At 49.1% G+C, this 17,501-nt stretch overlaps 1 protein-coding gene across 2 annotated transcripts in view; it reads right to left on the bottom strand.

Annotated features, from left to right (window-relative positions):
* Positions 1 to 211: 211 nt before the first annotated feature.
* Positions 212 to 17,501, bottom strand: part of herc2 (HECT and RLD domain containing E3 ubiquitin protein ligase 2) — a 44,434-nt gene continuing 27,144 nt past the window's right edge. For both annotated transcript variants that reach the window (XM_081717113.1, XM_081717114.1), the window contains exons 46-94: positions 17,152 to 17,294; positions 16,807 to 17,074; positions 16,576 to 16,718; positions 16,383 to 16,481; positions 16,009 to 16,177; positions 15,668 to 15,793; positions 15,389 to 15,497; positions 15,163 to 15,302; positions 14,857 to 15,047; positions 14,531 to 14,636; positions 14,353 to 14,444; positions 14,099 to 14,274; positions 13,852 to 13,963; positions 13,639 to 13,720; positions 13,273 to 13,416; positions 13,060 to 13,150; positions 12,777 to 12,954; positions 12,559 to 12,640; positions 12,283 to 12,454; positions 11,713 to 11,857; positions 11,284 to 11,509; positions 10,930 to 11,101; positions 10,160 to 10,346; positions 9,898 to 10,041; positions 9,572 to 9,763; positions 9,253 to 9,406; positions 9,055 to 9,162; positions 8,778 to 8,909; positions 8,519 to 8,677; positions 8,292 to 8,410; positions 7,943 to 8,068; positions 7,707 to 7,862; positions 7,511 to 7,626; positions 7,221 to 7,419; positions 6,730 to 6,944; positions 6,228 to 6,405; positions 5,330 to 5,491; positions 5,105 to 5,196; positions 4,885 to 5,024; positions 4,553 to 4,740; positions 4,204 to 4,401; positions 4,011 to 4,094; positions 3,416 to 3,557; positions 3,004 to 3,198; positions 2,753 to 2,865; positions 1,684 to 1,874; positions 1,252 to 1,357; positions 869 to 1,081; positions 212 to 668 (exon numbers count right to left, since the gene is read on the bottom strand). In XM_081717113.1, the coding sequence (XP_081573239.1) occupies positions 396 to 668; positions 869 to 1,081; positions 1,252 to 1,357; positions 1,684 to 1,874; positions 2,753 to 2,865; positions 3,004 to 3,198; positions 3,416 to 3,557; positions 4,011 to 4,094; positions 4,204 to 4,401; positions 4,553 to 4,740; positions 4,885 to 5,024; positions 5,105 to 5,196; positions 5,330 to 5,491; positions 6,228 to 6,405; positions 6,730 to 6,944; positions 7,221 to 7,419; positions 7,511 to 7,626; positions 7,707 to 7,862; positions 7,943 to 8,068; positions 8,292 to 8,410; positions 8,519 to 8,677; positions 8,778 to 8,909; positions 9,055 to 9,162; positions 9,253 to 9,406; positions 9,572 to 9,763; positions 9,898 to 10,041; positions 10,160 to 10,346; positions 10,930 to 11,101; positions 11,284 to 11,509; positions 11,713 to 11,857; positions 12,283 to 12,454; positions 12,559 to 12,640; positions 12,777 to 12,954; positions 13,060 to 13,150; positions 13,273 to 13,416; positions 13,639 to 13,720; positions 13,852 to 13,963; positions 14,099 to 14,274; positions 14,353 to 14,444; positions 14,531 to 14,636; positions 14,857 to 15,047; positions 15,163 to 15,302; positions 15,389 to 15,497; positions 15,668 to 15,793; positions 16,009 to 16,177; positions 16,383 to 16,481; positions 16,576 to 16,718; positions 16,807 to 17,074; positions 17,152 to 17,294 (7,448 nt within the window). In that variant the 3' untranslated portion in view covers positions 212 to 395. The remainder of the gene's footprint in view (positions 669 to 868; positions 1,082 to 1,251; positions 1,358 to 1,683; positions 1,875 to 2,752; positions 2,866 to 3,003; positions 3,199 to 3,415; positions 3,558 to 4,010; positions 4,095 to 4,203; positions 4,402 to 4,552; positions 4,741 to 4,884; positions 5,025 to 5,104; positions 5,197 to 5,329; positions 5,492 to 6,227; positions 6,406 to 6,729; positions 6,945 to 7,220; positions 7,420 to 7,510; positions 7,627 to 7,706; positions 7,863 to 7,942; positions 8,069 to 8,291; positions 8,411 to 8,518; positions 8,678 to 8,777; positions 8,910 to 9,054; positions 9,163 to 9,252; positions 9,407 to 9,571; positions 9,764 to 9,897; positions 10,042 to 10,159; positions 10,347 to 10,929; positions 11,102 to 11,283; positions 11,510 to 11,712; positions 11,858 to 12,282; positions 12,455 to 12,558; positions 12,641 to 12,776; positions 12,955 to 13,059; positions 13,151 to 13,272; positions 13,417 to 13,638; positions 13,721 to 13,851; positions 13,964 to 14,098; positions 14,275 to 14,352; positions 14,445 to 14,530; positions 14,637 to 14,856; positions 15,048 to 15,162; positions 15,303 to 15,388; positions 15,498 to 15,667; positions 15,794 to 16,008; positions 16,178 to 16,382; positions 16,482 to 16,575; positions 16,719 to 16,806; positions 17,075 to 17,151; positions 17,295 to 17,501) is intronic.

Here is a 17,501-nt window from a genome sequence, read left to right as displayed (position 1 = left end):
GAGACCGTCAGGGGTGGTCTACCACAGTGCTAGGCTACGTGGCCTGTCTGTCCGCCTTCGTAAAACATAAAACAATGTCCACAAACATTTAAATGTGCAGTTCTCCCCTCTCTCTGGCTCTTAAATAAACAACATAAATGTTTTCTTTTTTTTTTTTCACCAGCTTAGTGATTCGAAAGCTAATTGCACATAGATACACTTTCTCTCTTCATTTTAGTCATGGTAGTAAGTGTGTATGCATTTAAGAGAGTTTAAAACAGACATCCTCAGTTCAGGGTTTTTTTTTGGTTTTTTTTTTTGCTAAGCAGCTTTTTTTTTTTTTTATGACTCCTGATCAAGGAGTGTGTGTGCGTGCGTGAGGGTGTGCGTAAGGGCAGGCACAGCCGTGGCCGTGGTCAGTGTCCGGTCAGGTAGTCCTGCGTGGAATCAGAGGCGAAGGAGTCGGCGTCCTCGTTGTCAGAGTCGTCGCTACTGTCATCGGCAGCAGGCTCGCCGCTCAGGGCGATGCGGGCATAGTCATCTGTGTCGATGGATTTGCAGAAGTGGATGGCGTACTTGAGTTTCTCCTCCAGCACCAGCTTGCAGGAGTAGCGTGGCAGTTTGAGCAGGAAGAAGCATGTGTACGACTCTGGCAGGAAGTGGTCCGGCGGGTTGTACTTGTCCAGCACCTGGGGATGGAGGAAGGAGAAGAGAAAAGTGGATCATTCTGGATGGGCCGGGATGAGAGTCGAGTAGCGATCGGCGATTAGCGACGCTTCTGAGTCAAGTGTGGTTACGAATAATCCCGGCATAGAAAATAACAATGCTAAACAGAGTGAGAGGGAAGGGGCTTTCCAGGCTTGCATTGGTTATGCTTGGATGCCCTCACCTGCACCACAAAGTCACGTCCGCGGAAGTCCGCGATTGTCCGTGGAAGGCGCGTGCGTCCCCACACGAACCGGAGGAAGAGCGAGCGCTCCGTGTTGGAAAAGGACTCCATCACTTCCCAGAACCAGTGGATGAGCGGTGCTGTCGGCTCCACCCCTTTATAGGTGGCCACCGACTTGAGCAGATGCAGTGGGATATCGGGACTGCCACACACCTGCAAGGCGCATACATGGGCACAGAGAGCAGAATGAAGTGCACCAGACAAAACAAAGTCTTGGACTCAGCAGCAGGCCCACAGGGGTTGGCTCCATGTGTGTCCATGTGCAATGAGATGGAGAGGAGTAGATGTCATGCGCGTGCACGCACGTGTCTGTGAACACTCACCATGGTCTCCAGCTCGTAGCCAGTGAAGAGTGATAGGAGAGGCACGGGCACCACCCGGGCCATGCCCTCCCGCACGGCAGCCACCTGCTCATCAAACTCGTGCAGCCTACAGATAGAAGCACAGGAGGGAGCTCACAATAGCCCGCAGACATAGTCCCCGAGGCTCAACAGGCTTTAGGCAGAACTGTCATGAAAATATGACACGCTAAAGAAAATGCAGTGTTGGTAATGGAATGTGTGAAGACACAATGTACTTACATATACAATACAGTCTGATACGCATACAAAAATAACAGGACCTAACAGAGACTAACAAATGACTAGTGCAAGCCAAAGTTGATGGTTTTTCCCCTATAAATGCATTACCTTGCACACCAAATGAATGAAGTATAAATACTTTTACAGAGAGTTGGTGGGTGACTGTGCGCTCACCTGTAGTTGATAGCAAGGCGCACATACTCAGTACGATTCTCGAGGCTGATGTGTGAGTGCTTGGAGCTGAGCTGTACCTCCTGGCCACAAGCGTTGGGCACAGTGAAGGGCAGGGGCATGGCCTCAAACTCCTCCGCCGACGCCTCGTTATCTCGGATATACATAAGGCCTGGGATGAAGTCCTTATCCACCTGACCGACCAAACACACACACACACACACACACACAAATGAGGAAGGTACCTGAGTAGAATTTGCATAACAGTAGAACACAAACTCAGAGTATAATGAAGTGCAACAGCTGAACAATGCAAATTTTTTTTTAGGTTCACATTGCTCCTACTAGTTGTGTGAGAGAGAATCTGCACATCTTCCATCCTGACGTAGTCGTGTGGTGAACAGACTTCCTCTTTAACCTCTCTCATGGCTTAAGGCACGAGGCCCTAAACAAGGGCAGCTCTGTCACTAAAGTGAGAAGGTCATTGCTTCACACACAGCATCTCATGATTGCTGCATGAATGCAGGAGCAGGACCCCCCCCCACTCACCCCCCACCACCACTGTATTGGAGTTAGAATGATTTGGGGGAGGTGCACCTCTTGTCACTTCTTTTCAAATGCCAAAAGTGGCCATTCATTGCACTCGAGTGTATGAAAGTGGTGAAACTACAACTAAAATCATTCCAATACAATGGTGCAATACTATGAAATCTATATATGCAGTGGAAGAGGTAATGAAAATTATTAAAATACATATGTTCCGCATAGTGCCTGTGCTGAAAAATTGGTTTATATCTGCAGTAGAGGAAGTACTAGGAGCCATGACTGCTCATCTAGCTTCTGTAAGATGTAAGGAATGCTACATACTGCTCTGTGTAGGCCTTTGATCATGTGATTTATACAGGATTTAGGAAGGATGGCAAGCTTTCCATAATCTGAAATGAACAATTCTTTATTCCCCGCTTTCTTCAAAGGCGGCATTGACCATATCCACCTTTAGGAAGCACTGTTTATAATTCTAGAATGTGCACAAGGCATACAAATGCGTATACACATGCACATGCACACTTACCTCACTGAGATCAGCAATTGTCAGGTTCATGCCAGCTAGCTGTTTCCACACAGGTTCAGCGAGGTACAAACTCAGGGGACTACCTGTACGGATAGCTATACCCAGAAGTACTCCTACACAAACACAGGCACAATCAATTTATCTACTAATTACTGCATCAAGCAACACAGACAAAAGGCATCCAAGAACAAAATCAACATTGACTAAGGTCTTGACAGGAAGTCAGTGGGTCGAGGGCTAAGGGTCCCTACCTAAGAAGCGGAACATGGTGATGTGCAGGGCGCTCTTGGCAGTGGGGTTGAGCAGGAAGCAGTCCCTGTTGGCCCCAGACTCATCTCTACCATTGGGCGTGACGATGAGCAGAGGGGTGAGGCCGTTCTGCAGCTCTTCACACATCTCTGCTATAGACTCACTGTAGCCGCCGCCACAGTCATCTACTGATTCGCCTGTACACACGCACATGCGTGTATGTACACCACACACAAGTACAGAGTGAGTGAAGTCAGAGCTATGAATAATTTTTAAAAAGTCAGCATAGAAAATAATAATGAATCAATGTCTCGCTCCCTCCTCATGCTCGCTCGCTCTCACGCACGCACACACACGCACACAGATGATTCATAATAATGCTCTAATGCTGCTCATGTTCAGGTACAAACATACCTACGAACTTGACCTTCCAGACGCGATGAGGTAACAGTAGGCTGTCAGGACTGAAGGAGCTCATCTTTGCACACATCTGCCCAAAGACAGACTTAGTGCCATCTGGCCCTGCTAGTCCTCCCTTACTGCGAGAGCGCTTTACCTGTCAGGCACAGAGAAAGAGAGCGTGAGAGAGAGAGAGAGAGAGAGAGAGAGAGAGTGGCATTTCTTTATATACTTCTGTTCTATGGAGTGTAAACTCTCTTCTCTCAGTGCAGAGATCACACAGCTCTGTGCTCCACTGGCCCATGAACAGAAAGCACTTGGGGGGCTCGCTGCTAACTGGAGCACAGATCACACATTATGCACAAAGAAAAATTTCCTGCATCATGAAAGACATCACATGCATAGCAGAATGCCAGGGTAGCTTTGAAGTCACAGTAGGGATGTAAAAGCATATGAACGTCATGTGTAAAACACAAACAAAGATGAAAATGAAATACAAAAGATTTTTTACCAATACCATTGGGAGCTTGTAAAGTTAACAGATGCAGAATGCACCAAGGGCAGCTGTGTCTGCATGCAGAATTCCGACAGACTTTGTGTGCTGGTTCACCTGTATTCGGTTGAGCTCCACCACTGGACCATGCTGCCGGTCTCTCACCATTGTAGCCTGTACCACCTTACGAAATGCAGCTTCCTAAGGATTGGGTGGGACACAACATATTAAGCAACCATTTCAATGGGGGAAAAAAGAAGAGCTATTCAGATGTGTGCACACATGCACATTGTGTGTAAATGGTTTTCACCTTGCCCTGGGAGATGAGGATCCCCCGGAGTGTGTCGAAGCCAACCGAGGGCCCATGGCCCGTCTGCCCCAGTCGTCCCTCCAGGTCGAACATGGGGATGCAGGGGCAGAAAAGCTCGGAGATGTGGTGCAGGAGCAGCAGCCTGTTCCTCAGGCTTATGATGGGGATCTCCTGCAGGTGGTTATACTCCATAGGGACCTGGGTTTGCGCCCCCCCCCCCCCCCCAACACACACACACACACACACACACACACACACACACGATATCTATATTACGTGGAATGCTCCTTTCAAACATGACAACTTCATGCATCCTCCTGAAGGCCTGAGCACTGAGGTGGTACAGTACCTGGGCGGGGAGCTTGCCCGCGTTGGTGGGTTTGCTGGTGGACCAGGCAAGGGTGTGTGCAGAACCACAGGCCACTCTGTTGATCTTCTTGCCCTGCAGGGCTGCCACCAGCCTGGGCCTCTGGATGGCGTTTGTGGTGCCATCACCCAGCTGGCCCTCGTCATTATCTCCCCATGTGTACACCTCTCCTGAGCCACACGACAACAGCTTCAAAAATCCACACTGACATTGTAAATACACAACAACCACAATCTAGATCCTTAATGGAGAAGATCCTTTTCAAGCTGTCTAGAATCAGTGATCAGCAATGGAGCTTGCTCTGGAAATCTTACCATCTTCGGTGCAGCATACACAGTGGAGGGAACCAGTTGCTATGGCAATGACCTTTTTGCCCTGCAAGCCCTGGACCTGCCGAGGTCTGCGAACATGGTCATCTGAGCCGTGACCAAGCCTGTGGTAGTCACCTTTTCCCCTGAAAACATACCCACATTTATGCTTCTGTGGGCTCGGGTGTGTAAAAGTAATACCCTGCATTGTGCATAGGCTTCTTACCATGTGTACACAGCTCCAGACTTAGTGAGAGCCACAGAAAACTGAGAACCACACTCCACTTTGATGACCCCCAACCCAGTTAGAGAGTCAATCTGGGGAGAGAGAAAGAGAATGAGAGAGCATGAGAGAGAGTGTGAGTGAGAGAGTGAGTGAGTGTGTATATCTATGGGAACATATGGGCACTTCCTCATAGGTGTCTGAACAGAGCAGGGGGTGAAGTCTTGCCTTCATTGGCACTTTACAGCCATCGCTGCCTCCTCGGCCCAGCTTGCCATAGTCTCCATCTCCCCACGACCACACCATGTCATCATCTGTCAAGCACAGTGTCTGCGCATCACCACTCCCACATGCTACATCTATCACCCTGTGGCCCTGCAGAGCATCCACCTGCACAGAGAAAAAACGCACACCCACATACACAGTTGATTTACACCCAGTAACATACTGACTCAATACCAATCTCTTTCTACAGGAAAAAAAACAGGAGGTATACAAGCTATATACATAACACACTCCAACGCAAGTCATGTAGGAACCCATGCTTCTGACTTCGCCCAACACTGAACTGGGAGTGACGAAGTGGTGGTGGCGGCTCAAGCACTGCAGTGGGCCTCCAGCAGAACCTATGCTTGTCCCACGGCAGGCCTGTCCCCTGTGCCAGGCCCCCCATAAGTGCCTTGCCTGTGACACGGTGAGCAGGTGCTAAGCAAATGCTTTAACACAGTTAACACATGCCTGCGAGGTGCAAATGCCACAGAAGACACTTCACACTCAACTCGTGACTCTATGGGCGTGCCTTCTCGGAGTTTGGATGCAGATGTGCCCTTTTACAGCATACCACCACATACTCAAATTAAAAGAGTTATGTACTTCCTGTATGTCTGCTATTCACATGAGCAGCCATATCCTTCAGCTTGGTGGTGATGTTAACAGACACTTGTGTGTATATGCGCATGTACGAGAGTGTACACAACACAAATGTGGTAATGAATGTACAGTTATATCACATCACCTACAGAGACTTTAAGTAAAAGGTTGTGTATAAGCTCTGAAGGGGATGAGCTGAGACAGATTTGAAGCTGCCTGCTGTTCGCTGCTGGAGTGTGTTATTCCGGGCACTGACCAGCTTGGGTTTGAGCTGGTCCTCACTGTCGCCGTGGCCCAGCCGTCCATAGCGCCCTTTGCCCCAGGTGTAGAGCTCTCCGCTGGCTGTGACACAAGCACTATGGGCCCCTCCAGCTGCGATGTCCACCACCTCAACCCCCCTCAGAGACTCGATAACTCGTGGACGGTCACATGGGCTGAGGAAAGGGCAGTGGGAGAAATGAATTCTGTTTCCGCACCACACATGGGAACCTGTTCACGTGGCTCATGGTGCTAGGCAGGAGACAGGGTGACATCTGCTGGCCACTGTGAGCATGTGCGCAACTTCTGCATTCATGCCATATACACTATTAAATGACATTCAGTCTATCAAATATTCACTACACAAAAGACCTTCTGTAAGGAAAACCACTCCAAGGGCAGATACACCATATGCCATTTATAAATTCAGATTAGATTTCTGCTATGTAATCAACATTTTAATTAGTGAACGGGCAGTGTGGAGAACATGGCTCCTTTACCTCCTGTTGCCATGGCCTAGTTTGCCGTCCTCAGCCTCACCCCAGGAGTACACCTCTCCCTCGGAGGAGAGTGCCAGGCAGTGCTTCCCCCCGGAGTTCACCGCGACCTTTCTGATGAACACGTGTTGGATGGACTCAAGCAGCGTTGGCGTGGAGACTGACTCCGTGCCCCCGATGCCCAGACGCCCTCCGGCTCCGTAGCCTGTAGCATAGAGCTGGGGAGAGAGGGGTGTCGGAGCCACTGTAGCACAGCTCGCAGAGAGGTTAATATGGAAAACAACAGAACGATGGTTATGCAGAAATCGACACCCTCACAAGAAGCATCTGGCAAAAACAAAAGACTCCTTTAATATCACAGCATGCCATTCATATAATAGCCATGAATGTACAAAGTCTTTAAAAATTAACAGTGATCATCTGTTCAGAGTGGGGTCTTAAGTCCCCAATAGTGCTTCGCTCTGTTAGGGCATGCTACTGCTCTGGAGGCTTACTTTCCCATCTGCGGTCACTGCAAAAAGGGTCTGCTCCCCACCGATGAGCTGGATGGGGCGCAGGGTGGCCAGGGCCTCCGTCGGCGTGGGAACCTTCACTTTTGCACCCTCGATGCCCCCCAGCTGGCCCCGATGATTGTGGCCCCAGCCATAGATGGTCCCGCTGCCCCCGGCCGACAGGGTCCAGTCATCCGGCCGTCTGAAGCAGGGCAGCGTTTAGCCAAGGGTTAGGCACCAGTGTAGGGGTGCTTTAGCATGAGCTGGTTAGATTAATGTGCCACAGCGTTCACCTGTTCATCCACTGCACCAACTGTTCATCATGCTCCCTCTTGAACAACTCATGGCTTTCATGAAGTCCATTCATGGTTTCATGATCTGCCATCAGCTCCCGGATCTTCTTAGAAACCTAATCAACAGTTTGCACAATGCAGTAATACAAGAAATGCAAAACCTTCTGTGCATATGAATATTTAGGTATTTTGATACCTCGTCCAGGAAGGTGCGAGGCAGGGGCGTTCGTTTGTCCAGGGCCACTGCCACTCTGGAGGCGGTGCAGTAACGGCGGAACCAGGCCCATTTATGAGTCTCAGCACAGCAGGGCAGTGTGTCCAATTCTAGATCACACGCAAGTGCCACCAGCACCTAAACGTAGCAACATTCATTTTGCTTAGAGTTCGCGCACACACAGGCACTCACACACACCTTCCCTCGCTCATACAGACCTTAAAGAAAGGGCTATGTAGCAGTTGTTTGCCTCCTCTGACAATAGGGTCCTCATACTCATACTGCCTCTGCAGAGCTTCAGGAAGCCCCTTCACTAGGGCAGCCAGAGCACTGCCTGTAAAACTCTACAACAGCACACAAACGGTTGATCAGTCACAGGAACAGCTCCAAATTACAAATGATTTTCATTCTTACACATATTCTAATCCATCATGTACTGAGTATTCCAAATAATAGCAATACCTCATTCATGACATATAGTATGTTAGACTTAAACCATCTGAAATGAGTATAATGTGCTGATTGTGAGTGAAGTCTTCCAAGCAAGACCACTCAGGTTGGACTGACCATAGAGCGAGCCTCTCCTTCACTGTCTCCCAGCAGGCGGTTAATGTTGATGGACTGGCCGTACTCGGTGGTCAGGAGTTTCCGCAGCCGCTGCAGAGCCCACATACGGTGTCCAGCCGCTGCTCAACACCACACACACACACACAAAAGGCCAGTATGCTATATTACTAATTCACTGGGCTAGTGTGTGCTCCTATGCGGCGAGTGGCCCATGTAGGTAAACGTACCCAGGGCGCTGAGCTGGGCACAGGCTGCGAGCGAAGCAGCCAGCCTGGGCACAATGCTGCGGTTGGAGGCAAAGTTGAGACGGAAGTCCAGCAGGCAGGTGACCAAGTCCATAGAAGGACAGGACAGGATACAACGGTCAGACAGGAGGTCTTTCGGACCTGAGACAAATAAAACAAAACTGGTCATTTACCAGTGCACAGAGACCCATAAAGCCCAGAGGACCAGGAAATTGTGGCGAGTGCAGGATGAGGAACGAACCAGCTGCAGGCATGATGGGATAGACAGTGAAGCGCCAGCCCCAGCCGTTCACAGAACCGTCACTAGTGAACTTCCACTTCAGCTCGTCTCCGGGGATCCTCAACTCACTGGACCAATCTGACCACTCTCGCCCTGAAACAGGATAGACTGAGAGTAAGACACACACCAGTACACATACACAAACAGAACATACTAGAATATGTGCCTGGAACTGTAGAGCATGCAAAAACTGATGAATACTTCCAATGTCAAGACAGCAGTGCTGAGAATGAGTCACCTGATCGGACAGACACTATCCTGTTGGCTCCATCCATGACAGTTAAGGGGTCGTGACGTCTCTCTGTAGAACACTGCCGATCAAATTCCACTCGCAGTCCTTCAGCACCTGAGATAAGAAAGGAAGGAAAACTCGCCTTCCAAGGACATGCCTCCCTGTACAGTAATGGGGAGAAGGCTCTGCAGTAGCCTGTCTTACCTGGGATTTTGACTGTTCCGCTGGTGGAGGTGTCGTCAGTGTAGGGGTGGCTACTCTCCACTACTACTGGCTGAGAGGACAGACGCCCACTCTGAGAGTCAGTAGCCACATCTTCCAGCTCCGTTACGCACAGCTCCAATAGCATGTCAGCCACCTGCATTCATGTATGACCCATTTACGCGCGCACGTGCACACACACACACACACACACACACACACACACTTAGTTTCATATAGTATGCCAAAAACAGCACACAGGTGTGTAAAGTAAGTTGAAGTCATATGTATGGAAATTAAGACAGGGAGAGGCAGCGTGAACCTGTGGGTAGGCGGTGCCCATGCCAGACAGCACAGCAGACAGCACTTCCTTTCCTTTCTCGCCTGCCCGCAGAGACACTGCCAGCTTCAGAAGGTCCACCATCACCCGCGTATCATCAGGCATAAGCAGACTTGTGAACTCGTCCAGGTACTGGGGCTCAGGCCCCGCAGCTTTATTCTGGCTCTCCGAGTCCTGGTTCAGTGGAGAAGGCAAGTGAACAAATCCACAAGTAGCAACAGCTTTCCAGAGTCCTTCTAACACTAACAAAGGCAGCAGGAAGATTGCTCTCTGATCCAGTAGACAGGGAGGGGTAAAGTGTGGCTGACCTCTTTGGTCTTGGTCATGGTTTCGGCGATGATGCTGGCCGCCCCGGGGTCGTCTGTGACGGGGATAAAGGGGCGACAGGAGGCAGCAGCCGCAGAGGGCGTCACGGCCGAAGATGGGGTAATCGCGTCCTCAGAGGATGCCACCTGGCGACCACACAACATAGGCAGTGATAAAGTTCATATGTGAAATGCCAAACAGATCATCTGTTTATGTCTTCTGTGTGTAGAAGTGAAGAGAGGAAAGTTTAGAGTAATTATCTACCTCTCCCCTCTTGCTGTCCTGCCAGGGGTAAGGGCTGAGGCGTTCCTCAGGGTCCGCAGACAGAGGGGGACCCTCAGCCTCTGAAGGGCTGGTCACAGATGAGCAGTCTGAAGGAGGTACAGGAGAGCTGGACGGGCATTCCACAGGCATCATACAGGCCGGCATCAAAGCACCTACCACCGCATCCCTACACACACACACGACAAGATGCCACCAAAGAGAATGTTACAGTTCTATGTGTCAGCAGTCTAGTGCATAATACATCATGCTGTGAAATATCCCTTAAACGAGGGATTCTCAACCTTACCACCTCACAGCCCACCTGTTTATAACCAGAAAGCATAACGGCCCACGAGAAAACAAAAATATGTAAAATTGTTTGCATCAGGCACCCGTGACAGCATTGTCTCAAACTGATGACGGTTACTTCTGCAAGTTACTATTACTTCTTGAGTATCTATTAATGTTTATATGTTATACTAATGCCTCAATTATTACTTACATTTTTTCTGTTGTTATATTTTCATGACTTGGTGCTTAAAATGCCATTAGTGACACACAATGGACTACTCCCTCTCCCTGAGGATATACCTGCGGACTATAAGTGGGTGCATCACGGCCCACAGGTTCAGAAACTCTGCCTTAAACAACACACCAATCTTAGAGTATTCCAAGGCCGTGAGCCATTTTAGCATCGAGCCAACTTGGCAAGCACATATTCTTCAATATGATCACAAGATGATGGCAGGCAGGTGGCGGCGAGACAGTACCTAGCATACATTATCTGCAGGGCAGACAGCACATGGGACAGTGCCTGCTGCTTGGCCAGGTTCCCGTCCAGAGAGAGCAGGATCTTGGACAGAGATGGCCGGTTGGGACGCGTACTGCTCTGCCCACTCAGTTTACTGCTCAGCAAGGATGGGTCGCTATCTGATGGCACGCCTACACAGCAAACAAAGCCAGATCAGCTAACCCAGTTCACGTTCCAGTTCAACTGTTAAGAAACCTAGGAAGGAGCTGGCATGAGCTGTAATGGCAGGCACAGCGGTATGGTTGAGGGGGACTGAATGTGCCAGCCACACTCAGTGGAGCGCAGCCAGGAGAAGAGGTGGCAGTCATTTTACCGAGGTAGGAGGCTCCAAGCGAGTCCCTAGCAGTCTGGAAGAGGACAGGCTCATGGACAGAGGGTGTGGTGACATCCACAGTGGTCCAGGCCACGCTGTGGGAGGAGCCACAGGCCACGCGCGTGATCTTCTGGCCCTCCAGGCCCTGCACCAGTGTGGGCTTCCTGTTCACCGTGGTGGTGCCATTACCCTGCTGCCCATGGTCATTATCACCCCACGCATACACCTGGACACACACAGAGACAGAAACCTCAGCATACACAAATGGGTTAAACTCAACCACACTGCTGCACACAGTTCCTCCACATATGGTTAGTAATTAAGTGAAAAGACTGAAGAATCTAGGTAAGAATGGCCAAAAAAATAAAAAATAAATAGTTTTTTACAGGCCGTACCAACTGCCATCATGAGTGTGTTACCATGACCCACCTGTCCTGTCTCTGTGACTGCCAGGCAGTGCAGTGCTCCCACAGCTACGTGAATGATCTTCTTCCCCCGTAGTCCCTCCACCATCTGGGGCTTCCGCACATGCACATCGGTGCCGTGACCCAGGCGGAAGTAGTCCCCCTTCCCCCTGTACAGATCAGCACAACGGGACAAGCTGTAGACTTGCCACCAACAATAACATACTTTAATGAAATACATTTAAATACATCCTCAAACTCCTGTGTGTCTGTAGGGTGCATGGCCGAGCATTGTCTGAGGGGCAGAGGGGTGACTCTTCTGAACCAGTGGGTAATTAAAACGGAGTGTTCCTGCATCTTTTTGCCAGTAGCCTCAATGACACAGCCCCACAATCACAGACACTGATAAGAGCATCCGTAACAAGATGAGAATGCTACCGTTTCAGCCATCGACCGCGTTTTCTGCACGTTCACGTCGTCTACACCTGCCTTCTGTTATCTTCCTTCCTACCTGATCCTGTATCCATAACATCCTGATTTAAAAGATTTTGGGAGCTATGGTGGGACAGCATTTTAATATACTGCAGCACTGTACCAGGTCCAAACCACTCCAGATTTGGTGAGGGCGAGAGAGAACTGAGCTCCACACTCAATCTGACACACGCCCTGCCCATTCAGTCGCTCAATGTTCTGAGGGACGTTACAGCCCTCACTGCCCCCACGACCCAGCTTGCCAAAATCTCCATCTCCCCAGGAAAACACCAGGCCTAGACAGACACACACAGAAAATTAACCATGTTGACACAGTACATTTAATTAACATTAGTCAAAAACATCCCAAAGCTGCCTGTGAAGACTCAACCATTAATACCTTCATCTGTAAGCGCCAGAGTTTGAGCATCGCGGCTCCCACAAGCCACCTGAATAACACGATGACCCAACAGAACCTTCACCTACAAAGCAGAAAGATAAAAGCTTACTCAAATGTGGGTGTCACCAACACAGCATCCTGGTGTGGCAGCACAGTTATGTAGAATGCCCTATTCGAGGTCTGATGGAGGAGATGTGTAGTGAACACGGGTACAGTACCAATTTAGGCCTGAGCTGGGTGGTGTTGTCTCCGTGTCCCAGGCGACCGTACTCCCCAAGGCCCCAGCTGTATAGCTCTCCACTGGACGTGATGGCAGCGCTGTGGGAGCTGCCACAGGCAATGTCCCGAATGCGCTTGGTCTTCAGCGCCTCAATCAGCCGAGGCTTGTCACAATTCCTGGATACATGTTTTGCTTCATTCGAGGCCCATAAATGTTCAGAAAAGTACAATACTCTGTGTTCATGAGTAAAAGAAAAGAGGACGAATACCAAATGAACTTACATTCTACTGAAATGCCCCAGTTTACCATCATCTCCTTCACCCCAAGAGAACACTTTTCCATCCACTGTCAGAGCCATGGCATGGCGGCCCCCTAAACAGACAAACAAAAAAAGAGGGAGCATAGTTGTAGGAGGACGTTCGATGCATGATTGTGCTTTGCTAAACCAACGCACTCCAAGAAGAAAAGGGACAAACGGCGCTGCAGGTGCAGACCTGAATGTACAGCCACCTTCTTCACCACGTAGTTGCTGAGGGCAGTGATCTGGCGTGGGATGGGGATGGTGCCACTGGACAGGCTGAGGCCCAGGCGTCCGTTAGTGGCCTCCCCACACGCAAACACCTTCCCTTCCACAGTCACTGCAAGCACACGCACACACTCGCCGTTAGGCTGGTAAAAACCAACAAAAGCTTTGAACTCTTTGGACTTTGAAAACAAATTATAGAAATTCAATGACTAATTCAAGTACCTATTCAAGCAAATAATTTAATAAGTAATGAGATTATCATCATAAATTGCATCCCAATCTATATGTTACAACTGTTACACATTTTTTTCTGAGCCATAAGATATAAGCTCACCTGCAAATAGGCTCTTGGAGCCTCCAGACACCTGCACTACATTGAGAGCTGAGAGAGTCTCTGAGAATGATGGGACTTTAATCTGGGGAAACATGAAAAGGGAACAAGTGGGTGTTGAGCATCAGAAGCTATAAAAATCAAACCTCCAAAGCGCTTAAAATCCGCCTTCACTCGGTATTTAAATCCAGACATGGAGTGTTTCATGGCACTGACCTTCGAGCCTTTGAGGCCACCCAGCTGGTCCTTATCATTGAGACCCCATACAAACACTTTGGTTCTGATGGTGGCAGCCGATTCCAGCCCTGAAGACCTCTTGCGGGCAAGGCTGTATCAAGAGACAGAACCTTCAGCTGTGGTCCAATAATAAAAGCTACACTGACCAGACATCGGATAAAATGCAACAAACTGCCACCATGTTCGCAAGCTTCTACTGTCTTCTGTGTCCTTTAGAAAGACAAACCTCCCAGTAGCTGCTTTGTCATCTTCCTCCTCCTCATTGTCTGATGCCAGGAAAGGCACCGTAGCCAGATCTTCATCTTCAGCACGGATGCGACCTACGATGCTCAGGCCATGAATCTTACAGTCGATCCCAGAGCTCCGACACTGTTTTATAGCGATCTCAATATACCTGTGGTACTGAAAACACACACACCAACAGTTCTGAACCCAGCTGAGCCATGAACAGTGGAGTCACAGGGCGAAGAGTTTGTCTACCTCAGTGCAGTCATTTAGCAGGGAAACAGTAGTGTCTGTAGGGTTGATGTTGATGGTCTTTAGCTCAATCAGGTTGTTCAAAGAGCTTCCACCTAACAAAATAAGCAAGCAATCCCATTAAAGGTCATTTTGGACAAAAAAAACAGAACTATAGGCCTCCTGCAATAGAATCTTATACCTGACACTACTACCAGCGAAGGCATGTAGCTACTATCTGCTGGATCAACCATCATCTTCAGCCTATGGACCAGAACATCTGGAAAGAGCTCCAGCCGGATCCAGTGCTGTGGTGATGAACACGTCGTGTGCATGCGTACACGTACACACACACACACACACACACACACACACACACACACACACACTAAATAAGAGAGCTTTGAGCTTTACAACTGTTGTAGGACTTGTTTTTTGACATTTGACATTCAGCTGACGCTTTTTTGTGAAGACCCTTGATCAGCGTGCACTCACACTGGGATACCCATTCATAAACAGTACACAGACCTTGCCCTGTGAGCCAGATGACTGCCAACACTGGTCTCCACAGTCTATGAGTCGAGAGGCCTGGTTAATGGAGGAGGACACGCTGAGGTTCCTCACTGCTCTCGCCCACTCGTCTATCAGCATGCCTCGCTGCCGGCACACATGCCTCTTCAGCTGCTTGCCAGAGCGGCCGCTAAACGCTGGAGACTGGCCTGCAGGTCAGAGGTCAGGTTTATGCCCATGATCTGTGTCAAATCAAATCAACGTTCAAATCCATCAAATTATCCCTGTGAGGCTTGTGGGATCTAGTCTGTAAGAGAGGCTGACCTGGTTCATTGATGCGGCCAAAGGAATGCCTAGGGTTGTGCTTGCGTGTTTTGAAGCAGCTCTCACAAAAGTCAAAGTCATCACAACTGCGACACTTAAACCTGGGTCCATTAATGGGGAACATCTGACAGCCGTCACACCTGCAAACACGAAATCACAATGCAACCAGAGAGGAAGACTACACACCTCAATATGCAGTCTTGTGTGTTCAAACACACGCATGTACCTGACTCCAGGATGGACACTAGGCACAAGCTCCATCTCTGACAGCAGGCCTGTCCAGTGTGACTGCTGAGGGAAATCCACTATAACATCCTTCCCATTGGCACTGAAAGCTGAATGCACAAGAACATTATTGCATTATTGTGTAGTTATGGGAATAACAAATATTAAGAACTGATAGAATGACTAAATGTTATCACTAAATTTAGATAATTCACTGTTCTACAAGACCAAAATGGTCCCCTCCCAAACAATCAGACAGCTTGGTTGGAGCAGACCTCACCTTTGACTGACCCAATACTTCTGTGAGTGACAGAGCCCCACTTGTACTTTGGTGTTGTGACGGAGGGCTTCACGCGCACCTTGTCCCCAATCTTAATGTGAGACGGAGAGCTCTGAGGAGGAAACCCTGAGATAGAGCAAGCATGATGGTTTTGTTAGGAAACTCTAACAGACCCAATTACTTAATGACTAATGACCATGTTCTCAAGCAATCCCAGTTTGAATATATTAGAGGTTCCAGGAAAGTTGGCGCTATAGGTGCCTTGTGAGTCCAATAGTGACAGCAGTGTGGATGTACAACTGTAAGCACCTAGCAGTTATTTGTGGAGGGAGTGTTAATACCCAGCAGTTCAGTGTGGATGTAGCGGACCCAATAGGTGCCTCCTTTCTGCTGCCAATCACACTGCACATTCAGGTCGTGCAGGCCGTCTCTGTCGAGCTTGATCACCTTGCCCACGTCTCCTTCATAAACCTCTTCATATGTCCTGCAACACTTCACCATCATTCCAACCTGAAACAGCACACACAAACAGATGTAGACACCCACCTCATATGAGCTCAGAACACATCACTCCAGACCAGTAACTACACAGAAGTAAATAAAAAGAAAAAATAAATGATAGACTGATGCCCAACCCAGGCAGGCTTCTAAGAGCAGCTAGAACACTACACCATGCATCAGCACATAGCATGAGTCATGATGCTCATCTCATTACCTGAATGTTCTCCCTCACATAGACTGCGTAGTCATCGTTACTCTGGAAGTCTGTTCTCTTCTTAAATGTCTGACTCTCAGTGACCACGATTCCAGGAGGCTTGAGAGAAAGGCGAGTCAGTAGAAATCAGTACAAGTGAGAGAGCGACCTTATCCATGTCTCTGCGTGTGTCTGTCTGTGCGTGAGAGAATACCACAGGGAAAGCTGCATCGGGCTCCTCCAATTCTTCTAGCACTTCTTCATCAGAGAACTCATCAGACACTGTCTCTGCATCAGACAGCTCTGTGACATGGACATCAGGATGATCCAAAAGCCAGCCAACTAATGCCTCCACACCTAAAACACACACAAACAAACAGAACTATCAGTTTCAATTGCAAAGCTATATGAAACACTCAAAGCCAGATTGATCCAAACCCTCTACCTGGAACCCCAGAGGCACTGCCTGTGGACCCGGACAGAGATTTTAGGGCAAACTCAATGTTTTTCCTCTGGAAGCCCATCTCCATGAGCTGCAGTACTATTGGTGCGGGTGGTACGGGCGAGGTCTTGTGCTTCTTCTGCTTGGGTGGTCGCACGTGCTGCACAGCGACAGGTGTAGTGGCCTCGCTGGAGCTGCTGTCCTCAAACAGTGGAGATGACGGGTGCGTGGCCTCCACAGCCAGGTACTGGCACACAGCTAGAGCTGCAGCCTGCAGGACACAGGGTGAGCAGGACTTAGAGAAGCTGGACACCAACATGGGACAGAAGCATGTGGTGCAGCACTGACCTCGAGCTCCTGCCTGTGGAAGATGGCTTTAATGGGAGAAGGCTGAGTGGCAGCAGAGAGCAGCTGCTGGAGCAGGATGAGGGGAAGCAGAGGACCCTCAGGGGACAAGTCACCCACCTCAGGAGACGACACAACCTGCTCCTCTATACACGTGCACGCACAGTAAATCAAAACTCAAAAGTGAATTGACAAAAATGGGACAACAAATCAACATAATTGCAACATAATTAATTAATCAGAAATCATAATTACTATGCCTCAGTTAATGCATGTACCAGTTCCAGAAACTTGGTGGCATCAAATCATTTACATATGAATGGGCACAAGAAGCTGAATAGAGTGTAAAAAGA

This window comes from Electrophorus electricus, chromosome 7 (assembly GCF_041902795.1).
Source record: "Electrophorus electricus isolate QZ-2024a chromosome 7, ASM4190279v1, whole genome shotgun sequence".
In the NCBI taxonomy this organism is placed as follows: Eukaryota; Metazoa; Chordata; class Actinopteri; order Gymnotiformes; family Gymnotidae; genus Electrophorus; species Electrophorus electricus.
The sequence above is the reverse complement of the archived record's forward strand: the minus strand, read 5'-3'. Positions and strand labels throughout refer to the sequence as shown.